The sequence below is a fragment of the Colobus angolensis genome, unplaced genomic scaffold, assembly GCF_000951035.1.
Source record: "Colobus angolensis palliatus isolate OR3802 unplaced genomic scaffold, Cang.pa_1.0 Scaffold109, whole genome shotgun sequence".
In the NCBI taxonomy this organism is placed as follows: domain Eukaryota; kingdom Metazoa; phylum Chordata; class Mammalia; order Primates; family Cercopithecidae; genus Colobus; species Colobus angolensis.
This window is the reverse complement of record NW_012111919.1, coordinates 9,211,407-9,224,516: the sequence shown is the minus strand read 5'-3', so window position 1 is coordinate 9,224,516 and position 13,110 is coordinate 9,211,407. Positions and strand designations below refer to the sequence as shown.

Sequence of the window (13,110 nt, the reverse complement as noted above, 5' to 3'; positions counted from 1 at the left end):
CCAGCCACAGCGCCCCGCCCAGAGCGGCCAGTACTGCCGCCGCAGTGGCCACTGCCATCGTCGGGCCGAGGGCCCACCAGTCCCTCCACGGGAGTTCCAAAGCCGCCGCCTTACCGGAACCCAGGAGTCACCTGTACGCGGAGAACTCTGGGGCGCGGCGGGTCGGCCCCTGACGGTGTGCGTGGGGCATCCTGGGACTTGTAGTTTCCCTCTGGGGGCGCCTGATTGGTTGGGAGAGTTCAGCGCCCCGGGTCCTTCCGCGTCCGTGAAACTTGCTCCCAGCTTAATGATGGAGGCTGGGCATCCAGTACAGTGTTCAGGCTGCTGGGGTTCATACGTAATGAAATCCCAGAGTCGGGGCGCACTTCCCCGTGGGAATGCCTGATGAGTACTTTAATTACAGATCTCTGTACAGGCCCTGTACAAATGCCACTCCTCAGGGCATTTCGTGTGTTTTCCTTTGAGGGCTCCTGGGACTTGTAAGTTCAGTTCAACTCACCTTCTGGGGAATGGGCCCTGACAAGCTGAAGTCTGAGGTAGGACTGTTTTTCATAGATGAGACAAAGAATTAAGCAACATGAATCAGTTGGAAATAGAATGGGCGAGTAGTTCTCAAACTTAAATGCACATTAGAATCACCTGGAGGACTTGCGGTGGGGGTTCAGGGTGGGGGAATGAAACAAAACGAAAACAAAAAACCAGGGCCCCAGTATTAGGGTTTCTAATTCAATAGGTACAGGAAGGGGCCTGATAATTTGCACTTCTAACAAGTTCCCAGGTGCTACTGCTGCAGATCTGGGAACCACACTTTGAGAACCACTGAACAAGGCATTATGTCACTGGTCCCTACTAAAAAAAAGAAAATCATCTTCAAATGATCTTGACACTGCCAGAGGTACAGTGGGAAAAGGTTGGACTTATTGTAAATATAGGCTCGTGAGCAGGCCATTTACAAATGCCCCCCACCCTTTCCATAGGACTATTACACACAACGATGGAAGGCAAAGTGCTTGGCTCACTGTAGAATGTCTCATTAATATCAGGGTTAGTGTCACAGGGACCCATCTTCAAGCTACAAATTTCATGGCTGTAGACGAAGCTACTTTTAAAGACTCATTCGTTCATCTGCCTCTCCATCCAATATGTGCCTGGCCTGTTCCCTGTTCCCTGTTAGAGAGATGGGACATCATTTCTGCTCTCAGGGTGCTTACTTTCTGGAACTGTGATCTCACACTTCCCACCCTCCACCCACTGCAGGTTCTTCAGACAAGGAAAAAGAGCCACAGCTTGTATAGTTTGAGACAAACTCCCCAATAATTGTGATAATCCATCTGCCACTCCCTTACATTTGGGAAGGGTGTAACATGCAATAGTCAGAATACAAAGAAAAAGGGATGGGTTCCAGGAGGTTTCTTACGATTAATGAGAATGGAGCTCAGAGGTGGGAAAGAGCACTCTTATGGGGATTACACAAGGCACCAGGAACAGGAATCATGAGAGGTGGTCCTACACCACCCTATCCCCAATTTGAAGCTGCTACTCAAACTCAGTGATCCCCCAGCGTGTCTGTTTCCACTTTATTGTCCTTTCTTCCCATCCACATCTTGCCCATCCATCAAAATCACAGGCTACCTCAAGTCTTTCTATTATGACCACTTCCAGCCTATGAAGATCTCTGCTCCCTTCATGTGTGACCCTCACTGGCACTGGAGACAAACAGCCTTCTAGTGTTGACTGTTTGAGTTTGCAACATTTGACTTCCTTGACCAGATTGTTAAGGTTTTCAGTTTCCTAGAGGATAGGGTTTTGTCTGCATACCTCTTGTGGTCTTTGCATGGGAGGACACCTACAAAATGGTAGGTACTCAGTAAGTGTCATGTGTCACAACTGATATATTTTGGACTGCTTTACATAAAATTAGGGAGCATCAGAAGATGTGTTTCAGCTGTGGTCTTCTCTCATCTAGAGTCAGGGGTAGAATACATATGTCCAGGTGGAGTAGAGATGAAGGTGGAGGTAGAGAGAGCAGGAGAGGGTAGGAGGAAAACAGGAGGGAGGCATCCTTAGACCTGCAGTGTAACTGCTGTGTAGTTTATGCATGGAACTTAATGAAATGATTAATCTGTACCAGATGGGTCCAAAGGCCATGAAATTAATAACTCTATTTGGAAGGGAGGAAAGAGACCTCATTATAACTTTTGAAGTAAGATTTGAATTTGAATCTAATTAGTCTTAACACTCATTAGCTCTGTATCCTTAAACAAGCTATCTAATTAACCTTTTTGAATCTTAGGCTCCTCATTGATAAAAAGGAAGGTAATAATAATACTATGTAACAAACATTTAATTTGATAAGAAAATGAAGTAACATGTGAAAATAACCAGGTCACTGTGCCTAACATATATTTAATTACCAACCAATTTTCGTTGAAAACAAAACAAAAATCACATGAGAATGACAATGAAGGACCAGGATTCTACACTTCATGTCACATTTTGAAGTGGTAGCGTAGGGTCTTTTTTTTTTTTTTTTTTTTTCCATACAAATATGGATGTGCCAGCCTGCCAGGCCCAAAGCCAGAGACTTCAAATATGAAACTCTGTGGACCAGAGGCATTTAACCCACCAAGTAATTTTCAGAGAACCTTTCTTAAGAGTTTCTGTTTAAGGCTTATCTTAGAAAGTACCCTGGAGGAACAACCAGATGATTTATTTCTAAATGAGCAGTATCAAAATTGTTATGCAGGTAGAGTGAAATTCTCATTTTGCTTTGTTTAAAAGGCTGGCCATAGCAGTCACAGAATACAAAGCTCCAGTTTTCAAGAGTGTACTTAACCATACTCCTTCTACCTTTGAAGACACTATTCTACAATGCTGATGGGTAACAATTCATTCTTATCTACAAACATCCAAAAATGAGCAGTGCTGCATGAAACTAAGTAAGCTTCTAAAACAGTCCCTTAAGCATGCAAATATTCAGGTTTTAAACTTATCTTAAAGAGTCATCATTATGGCTTACACAGAGATAGGTGCAATGACATTCAACAGTATTGGTAGTTCAAAGAGAAGTAGTTTGATGGTAACTTGAGGGTTCAAAAGATTTTCCAAAAAATCAAGAGGAAACCTTTCCAAAGAAGCTAAGTTTTAAGGTCCAATTTTCTGAAATACCTATCTAATAATCCTAGAGAGTCAAAAGAAGTGGCTTCTGTAATACCAGACTATTACCACTTTATTTCTCCTCCCTGCCCCTAACTACTGAATTTTTTATTAAAGCCATAAGCTGTGATGGAACCTAACTTCTGTGCCCCTTCAATGTGGAACATGTGGTCATCAAAGAAGATATGGGGCCGGATCTTCACCAAGATGGGACTTTTGGGGGCTCCAGCAAGGAAAAGAGCTTCATCTATCTCTAGACCCCAGCGTCGAAGGGTCTTCAGCACACGGGCGCCTGAACTGGCTGCACTCCTAGCTGTAACCAGGTAGGTCCTGATAGGACAAAGTAACCGTTCATTTTTGGCATAGAACTTCTTTTGCAGTCTGCCTAAATCTTCCAGAAAGCCTTTCAGGGGACCCTGTAAAAGGAACATATATCACAGCTGTGATACAGTGAGCCAAAGAAAGTGAATGCTAAAAAGCAGAGACCCATAAGATACAATACAAAGGATATAATACAGCATGACATGCAGTGTTATGAAGCTGATGGCAAAAGGCTAAAACTCGATAGGAATTTATGTGAATATGTTGTCTGATATGGAACAATCCTTGCATTCGTGGAATGTGCCTAAAATGACCATATGATTTAACATATAAACCTATATACTTTAAATATGAAAGAATGTTCAATAAATAATTAAGCCAGGACAACAGACATAAACTATCCATGGTAAGCTGGAATAGCGGGTCACTCTAAATAAACTCTAATTAGTTACCAAAGCACTACTCTTAATTTGCTTTTTGTGAATGTGCATTTTAACGTTATAAAGTATATGCTTTTGTCTAGCTTAATGCTGTTTCACTTGAATCTAACTGTGTCTTTCATTTTTAACCTTTCCAAACACTTAGTTTTAGTATCTCTTATGTAGAGCCTAGAATTGGATTTTGCTATGTGATACAACCTGAAAATCTTATTTTTTAAAACAATAGTTAAGTTTTTGTTCATTTACATTTCTTTGTATTACAAATATACTTGAGATTGTTTCTGTTTTGTGGTTTTTATTGCATTTTCCACGTTTTAAAGATTGTAAAGGATTGTTCAATAATCTATGTCTTTCTTCTTTGTAGTTGCATATGGGTGGTTCTTCTGACATTTAAGAAGGTTTACATTATTTCCTTCTATAAATTACCTTTACAACTATAACCTTTTATAGTACCCTCAGTCCTCTATTTTTTAAAAAGAATCCCAGATCTATTATTCTTCATAATGAGAAATAATGAAAGCAGGGTATTTCTTCAATGTGTCTGTAGTCCTCTATTTCTTCTCCACCATCTAATTTTTGTCATTTATTTACTTTTCCTTGGTGTTTCTTTACTTTTGCATTATTACATTTTGTTTTATTTCTATTTATCAAGTTTACATTTCATCCTTTGATTGGCTATTGTCACTGAAAATTCCAGCATACTTCTTCCGTAGACCTTCTTTCCCCATATTTTTCAATTTTTTGTTAGTTATATAATTTGTATATCATACAAATTTGTTCTTTTGTACAGTTGTTTTAGTTCTAATTCTGTGGTTAACTATATTATATGAATGTTTGTGCCTTTGTGCTTCTAGTTCTCCACGTGTTGGCCAAAATTTGTCCTGTAGTACTAATTTTCTCAAAAGCATCTTATGGTAATAATCCCTGAGAATATGGTATATTCTCAACTGTATATCTATTTCCTCTGTCTTTGAATAAACTTTTGGCTGGATATAGAATACATGATTTATATATTAAGATTCTCCACAAGATCTTATAAGTAGCGCTCCACTGTCTTTTGCTTTTGAATGCCGCTCTTGAGAAGTTTGAGGGCCTCTTGTTTCCCATCTCACCTCTTCCACCACTTATATGAGTAGGCAGCCCAAATAATTATTTCTTCATTTTGAAGCCCAATAATTTCACTAGGCCTCTCAATGATGGTCATTTTGATTCTATACCTCTATCACACAATATGGGCTTTTAATATTTAATATTTTAATCATTTAATATATAAATATCTCTTGATAATTTATCAGTTTTAAATTTATATTTTTACATTAATTTGCATCTTTATATTTAACATCAATTCCCCTCCCCCAACATGATTTTAAAGTTTTTCTTCAGGGATTCTACTTAGGCATATGCTGGGTCTTCTTTACCTGTTATCTATTTCTGTCATTTTTCTATATGTAATTGTATTTTTAATCTGTACCAGATGGGTGATATCTCTATTGGAAGGGAGGAAAGATTTACAGCATTCTATAACTTTCACATTTTATCATCTCTTCCTTGATTATTGCATTTTTACTTTATGATCTTGCTTTAAGTCTTTAAAAGTCATGGCAAATGTTCAGTCATAATTATCTGTATTATGTCAACTTTTTCTTGTAAGAGCTCTTCATCTGTTATTAGATTTTGTTCTTTTTTAATCTGCCTTTTTCTCATAGTATCTTTGAATGTATTCAATGTCAGTTCTCTTTTTATTATTACTTGTACTGAAGTAGACTGGTTTTTCTTGGGACAATTGGTGGGTTTCTAGGGGAAGGTCAATGGGTGTATTTGGAGACTGACTTGTTTTCATGATTCAAAGGCTCCCTTCTTTGCTGTCACGGAAACAAACTGTTTTCTGTAAACATGACTTATTATGTAACCATTTACTTAAATTTTCTTTAAGGTTGTATATCTTAGGAAAAAACAAGTAAATTTACTTTCTCATGGTAAGAGGCCATACATATAGGTGAAAAAACTGGGACTGCTTTTTGACAAGAGCAGCAAACTCATAGTGACTGTTGGCAGGAGCCACCATCATTGCAGTTAGTCTTTAAAACACAGAGGGGCACAGTTTCCCTTGCTGTTTTTGGATGATTTCCAAATGGAAGAAACAGAGAATGCTGAGTTTATATCACCATATTCAAATCAAGTATCCATCTCATTCTCTTTTACTTCTATTTTGGGGTATGTTTTGTAATTTATATATTTGCACAGTAGTACAGCATATAATTTATCAATAAAAATATAAAATTACTAGGGAAACTTAGAAAAAGCAAATACTAGGGAAAGACTGTTACTCCTGTTACTCCAACCCTGATAACAAGAAAACTCCAATCTAAAAAATAACTTTTCTTGAGCCCATCAAAGAGCTGAGATTGCAGGGTAACCAACTAGCATGAAAACTAGGGAAAAACAGGCATCTTCAAGAAGATGTGGAGTGCAAGAACTGTGTACTTTTGGTAGAGTGTTGAAAAAAGTTACACCAGATTCCATACAAGCAAGTACAAGCAATTCAAGTAATTTAAAAAAGACATTGAGAAAGAACTAGGGTGCACCAATGAGAGAGCATAGAAGCCCTGGGATCCACAGGCACAAGAAGTACACACTCTTTTTTAGGCTTTTCTCCATGGACTTCACAGATGCTGATGACAAAGACTGCAGGCAGTAGGGTGATAGAATAAAGCTATCCTTGATGGTACAGGTGTGGAGGAGGGGAGCAGCTGCCACTGGGGGCAAAGACTAAAACTCCCCCAGTTGCTTATACCCTCAGAAACAAAGAGCTTAGACTGCTAGAAGGGCTTCAAACACTGTTATCCTCCAGGGCATGAGTAAAGATCCACTGTTACAGAAGAAAACATTCTAACTTTGGGAGGATAAGAGACTATCAAGGATTGGTACCATTAGATATTGGCTATCACTGGGGCATGGCAAGATCCAGGAGAATGTTCATCCCTAAGCCCTAGGAAGATAGAAGAAATAGCCGGGAAGGGGTAGGAACGAGGAGAGCTGCTCTGCAGCAGACACACAGGGAAGGCCTACTGCTGAAAGTCGACTAGAAATCTTGAGAAAAACCCTCTGGCAAAGTTGATACTAGACAAGCTTGGATCTTGTGGTGCCATGAAGATAACCATAGCAACCACAAAATCTAAAACAAGTTTAACACCTGATTTGATTGATTCAATCTATCACAATAATTGCTAGTCCTACAGTAAAACAGAACAAAACAAAATGAACAATCTACTTTCAGGAGAAATTAAAAGAACTAGACTTATGACCCAGATGTCACAAATATAACAGAGGGAATTGAAAATAACTGTGATTAATATATTTAAATGTCTGCTTTAAAGGTGGATACCATACATGAGTAGACTAGCAATTTTGGCAATTTTGGCAAAGAGATTGAAATGATAAGAGAGTTGAATGGAACTATATAAAGAGTGCCTAATGGATGTATCAGTAGACTCAACACAGCTAAAGAAAGAATGAGTGAACTTGAAGACAGGTTGATAGAAATTGCCCAAACTGAAAAGACAGAAAGAGAAAAAGAAAAGAGTGGGGGAAAAAAAACAGAGTATTGAAATGCTGTGGGACACACACACACACTTACACACACACACACACACACACACACACACACTTACACTCCCCTCTCATATTCAAGCCAAAGGAAATATAGACAATTATAAAGGCAGTCAGAGAAAAATAGACACATTACATACTAAAGACTAAAGATACAAAATTCATAACATTTGTCATCAAAATCTATACAAATGAGAAGACAATGGAAAAGCATCTTTAAGGTGCTGGAAGAAAAACTTAGTAAGCCCAGAATATTACATTCAGTAAAAATAAAATATGGTTTTAAAAAATGAATAAGGTTAAGACTTTTTAGGCAAAGTAAAACAGAGATTCAGTACCAGTAGATTTGTACTACATGAAATGTTAAAGAAAACAAAATAAAACAAAAGATCTCCTGGCAGAAGGAATATGATAACAGAGAAAAACCTGATCTACACAAAGAAAGGAGGATCTCTGAAAATGATTAAAAGGAATTTGAATATGAAATACATATTTTGCCTCATCCTTATTTAGTAGAAGGTATTTAATTACCAAAAATAGAAATAGTAGTGGAAAAGAGAAATAAGTGTTGCAGTCCCCAGGTCAGTAAGCTAAATGGAAAAGTTAAGCCTGGAACAGCTTAGAGACGATCTGCCTTCCATTCTATTCAAAGTCACCCCTATGCTCACTGAGATAACTACATATAGGATTGCCTTCTTTGGAGGGGCTAATCCGAAACTCAAACCTGCCTGGAGTCCTGCCTTTCCAGACCAAACCAATGTTCATATTACATATGTTTATTAATAAATATCTCATGTCTCCCTAAAATGGATAAAACCAAACTGTGCTCTGACCATATTGGGCACATGTCGTCAGATCCTCCTGCGGCTGTGTCATGCGTGCGTATCCTCAACCTTGGCAAAATAAACTTTCTAAATTTACTGAGACCTGTTTCACATTTTCAGGGTTCACAGTAGCAAAGTATAGAGAGTTTATAGCATAAATAAAATATAAATATATGACAACTGTAGCACAAAACAGGAGAGGGAGAGTTTGGCAGTTCATTGTTGCAAAGTTCTTACAGCACATATGATGTTATAGATAGACCATATTCTGGGCATAAAACATACTGCAACAAATTTAAATAATTGAGATACAAAATATATTTTCTAATCACAACACAACAGAGTTAAGCTTTGTTTCAACAATAGAAAGAATCTGAATAAACTCCAAATACATGATAATTAAATAACCTACTTCTAAGTGACCTGTGGGTCAAAGAGGAAATCACAGAGAAATTTTGAAAATATATTTTGAATTAAATAAAAAAAAACCATCAGATATCAAAATTTGTGGGATGCAACTACAGCAGTGTTTAGAGGAACATTTATAGCATTAAGTGCTTATATTAGAAGAGAGGTTTCAAATGAACAATCTCAGCTTCCACATTTAAAAACTTAGGAACAGCTAGCTTAGGAAAATTGATTAACCTCTGGCCAAACTGACCAAGAAAAACAACAACAAAAAAGAAAAGACACAAATTACTAGTATCAGAAATAAAAGTGTGGACACATCACTAAGGATCCTACAAATATTAAAAACACATTAGTAAAACACTGTAAAAGTTTATGTCCATAAATTCAGTCATTTAAATGAACAAATTCCTTGAAAAACATAAGCTCATAAACAGAGAGAAGAAAAGAATGAGAAAAGGAAGAAAAAGATAAATGGAAGTTCTATAGCTACCAAAATAATTGAATCAGTAGTTAAAAGCCTTCCAACAAAGAAAAAAGTTCAGGCCCAGATGGCTTCTTTGAAAAATTCTACCAAACATTTTAAATAGTTTGTATCACATTTTATGAGGGTAGTACTACCCTGTTACTAAAGTCAGATTAAGGTATTACAAGAGAATAAAACTATAGAGGATGAACATGAAGACATAAATGAATAAATAATACAAAATATTAACAAATTGGATTCAGCGATATATGAAAAGGATAATACCACATGACTAACTTGAATTAATACCAACAATGCAAAGCTGCCTCAGCTTTTACAAATCCATTAATGTAATTTACACCTCAACAGACTAAAGGAGAGAAACCACATGATTTTTCTCAATAGATGCAAATCAGGCATAGTCAAAATTCAACCTTCATTTATTATAAAAACTCTCAAAAAACTAGAAAGAGAAGGTAATGCCCTCAACGTGAAAAAAAGGCATCTAGAAAAGACCTATGGATAACAGTTAAGAGTGAAAGACTGATGTCCCCCTAAGATCTGGGTACGTGGCAAGGGTGTCCACCCTCATCACTGTTCTGAACATTGTACTGGATGTACTAGCAAGGTAAAAAGGCAAGAATGATAAATAACAGATATACAGCATGGAAACACAGAAATAAAACTGTCTTTAGTCACCAGTCAACATTATTGTTGACTTAGAAAATCTTAATCTACAAAATTGTTGTGAGAACTAACAAGGAAATTGAACAAGGTTGCAGAATACAAAAACCAATTGTGATTCTATGTATTAGCAATAAATAATTGGATAGTAAGGATTTTAAAAGTACCATTTATAATAGTACCAAAATATTACAAAATGCATAGGTATAAATAAAAAAATGCAGTATCTGTGTGCTGAAACCTACAAAAGACTAAAAAAAAAAAAAAAATTTAAATGCTCTAAATAAATGAGGAGAGGAGAAATACCATGTCCATGGACAGAAAGACTCAATATTGTTAAGATATCTATTATCCCAAGCTCTAGCTATAAATAAAGCAAAAATAAAAATAAAAATTCTCACAAAATTTTTCCCCCAGAAATAGATACACTTCTTAAATCTATATGAAAGTGCAAGGGAATCAGACTGTACTCTCTCTCTCTCTATATATATATATTTTGTTGTTGTTGTTGTTGTTTTGTTTTGTTTTTTTGAATTTTAACAAAGTTGAAGTACTCACACCACCTGGTCCTAAGAACTATTGTAGCCAGGCGCAGTGGCTCAGGCCTGTAATCCCAGCACTTTGGGCAGCTGAGGCGGGTGTATCACAAGGTCAGGAGTTCGAGACCAGCCTGGCCAATATGTTATTTTAGTCTCTACTAAAAATACGAAAAATTAACCGGGCGTGGTGGTAGGCACCTGTAGTCCCAGCTACTCAGGAGGCTGAGGCAGGAGAATGTCTTGAACCCGGGAGGCGAAGGTTGCAGTGAGCCGAGATCATACCATTGCACTCCAGACTGGGCGACAGAGTGAGACTCCGTCAAAAAGAAGAAAAAATAAAAAACTACTATAAAACTACAATAATCAAGATAATGTAATATTGATAAAAGGATGAATATCTATGTTAAAGGAACAAGACAGAAAATCACCCTTTTCAACAAATAACGCTTGAACAATTAAGATATCCAGGAAATTAGAATAAGCAGGAAAAATGAACCACAACTTGTACTTTGCACAAATACCATATTGACTCAAAATAGACCGTAATCCTAAGTTAAAAGCCTAAAACCATAAAATTTCTATATAAAAAGTCAGGAGATAATCATTGTGGCCTCGGATTAGGCAAAGATTTCTTATATATGATATTAAAAGCGCAATTTCTAAGAGAAAAAAATTGATAAATCTGACTTCATCAAAATTATAAGTTTCTGCTCACTGAAAAGCACTGAAAGATATTAGAAGAATGAAAGACAAGCACAGGCTGAGAGAAAATATTTGTAAAACACATACCTGATAAAGGATGAGTATCCAAAACATATGAGGAACTCTCAGAAGTTGATAACAAACCAAAAACCCAATAAAATGAGGAAAAGATTTGAACAGGTACTTCACCAAAGAAGATACATGATGGACAAAAGCACCTGATAAGATGCTTAGTAACATTTGTCATTAAAGAAATGCAAGCTAAAACTACAATGAGATTTTTTTTTTATAAACACGAAAATTGCTTAAATAAAGAAAGAAAAGAAAAATACTCAATACTACCAAATGCCAGCAACAATGCAAAGCAACAAAATAATGCATTGCTTTTAGGAATGCAAAATGTTATAGTCATTTGGGAAAATAATTTGACTGTATCTCATCAAATAATGATACAGTATACTACTTATCACATGACCTAGCAATTCCACTTCTAGGTATTTAAAAATGAAATGAAATCTTATATTTACACAGAAATTTGTATTCAAATGTTTAGAAGTAGCTTCATTTATAAATGTCAAAGACTGGAAATGACCTACTCCTTCAACAGGTAAAAGAATAAAGAAAACATGGTACATCCACAGAATAGAATACTACTCAGCAATAAAAAGGAGCCAAGTACTGATACATGCAATGACATGCATTATGCTATAATAAATAAAATAAGTCAGATTGCATCCCATATGATTCCATTTATGTGACACCTGGAAAAGGCAAAACTATAGAAAAAGAAATCAGATGAGTAGTGGTTGATGGGGTCTGGAGATAGGGTACCAGGATGACTACAAAGGGGCATGAGGGAATTTAGTGATTTAATGAAACTTGAGTATGTATTTTTATGTTATTTCACAATTACATATATTTGTTAAAACTCTTAAAACTATCCACTTAAAATTATAAATTTTACTCTACATAAATATACCTCAAAAATTCTGATACACACCCACACATACACACACACACTTAGAGACCATTATCCTAGAATGGTGAGACAAGAGATAGGGATCAAATCAGGAGATATCAGTTACTTGTCACTGTACTACATTGGAGATTGGAGGCTCATAAACTACATTCAGACTTGTTCAATTAATCCTCTCTAGCTGTCCCATTTGCTGGTGACTTTCAGACCTCTTCCATTTGACAAAATTAAGATACTGTCATGACCAAACCACCACCCTACTAGCAACATACTTGAATGTCTTCAGTAGGAGTTGTACCTCATAGATTCTTTCTCATCAATGGAACACCCAGCAAAGCCTTCTGGCCTTTATGGAAAATCACCTTTTTTTAATGAAAAAAATGGCATGGTTTTTAAACTGGCAGAAGTACTGCATAATAAATGAAAGCATGAAATTTGTTGGATATTCTTGCAATAAGTAGGGTTGGGATTCACAATTTTAATTGTTTAATGGGAGAAAAAGGCCATTTAAGGAGCAAAAATAAGTGAGAATACATAAAACTAGGAAGTTTCTGCAAAGCAAAGGAAACACAGTGAAAAGGCAACCTATGGAATGGGAGAAAATATTTGCAAACTGTACATCTGATAAGGGTTAATTTCCAGAATATACAAAGAATTCTTACAACTCAACAGCAAAATAAAAACAAATTAAGCTGGTAAAAATGGGCAAAGGACTTGAATAGACATTTCTCTAAAGAACACATACAAATGTCAATGGGTATATGAAAAGGTACTCAACACATTAATCATCAGAGAAATCCAAATAAAAACCACGATCAAATATCAAATTTTACTAGTCAAGATGGCTATTATAGAAGACAAAAAACCACGAGGTCAGGAGATCGAGACCATCCTGGCTAACATGCTGAAACCCCGTCTCTACTAAAAAAATACAAAAAACTAGCCGGGCGAGGTAGTGGGCGCCTGTAGTCCCAGCTACTCGGGA

At 36.6% G+C, this 13,110-nt stretch overlaps 2 protein-coding genes across 7 annotated transcripts in view; both read right to left on the bottom strand.

Annotated features, from left to right (window-relative positions):
- Positions 1–165, bottom strand: part of RDH14 (retinol dehydrogenase 14 (all-trans/9-cis/11-cis)) — a 6,099-nt gene extending 5,934 nt beyond the window's left edge. Inside the window, exon 1 of the mRNA XM_011951507.1 lies at positions 1–165. Within this exon, the coding sequence (XP_011806897.1) occupies positions 1–58 (58 nt within the window). The 5' untranslated portion in view covers positions 59–165.
- A 2,161-nt stretch (positions 166–2,326) lies between these two features.
- Positions 2,327–13,110, bottom strand: part of NT5C1B (5'-nucleotidase, cytosolic IB) — a 26,161-nt gene continuing 15,377 nt past the window's right edge. For all 6 annotated transcript variants that reach the window (XM_011951239.1, XM_011951243.1, XM_011951247.1 and 3 more), the window contains one exon: positions 2,327–3,572. In XM_011951239.1, the coding sequence (XP_011806629.1) occupies positions 3,249–3,572 (324 nt within the window). In that variant the 3' untranslated portion in view covers positions 2,327–3,248. The remainder of the gene's footprint in view (positions 3,573–13,110) is intronic.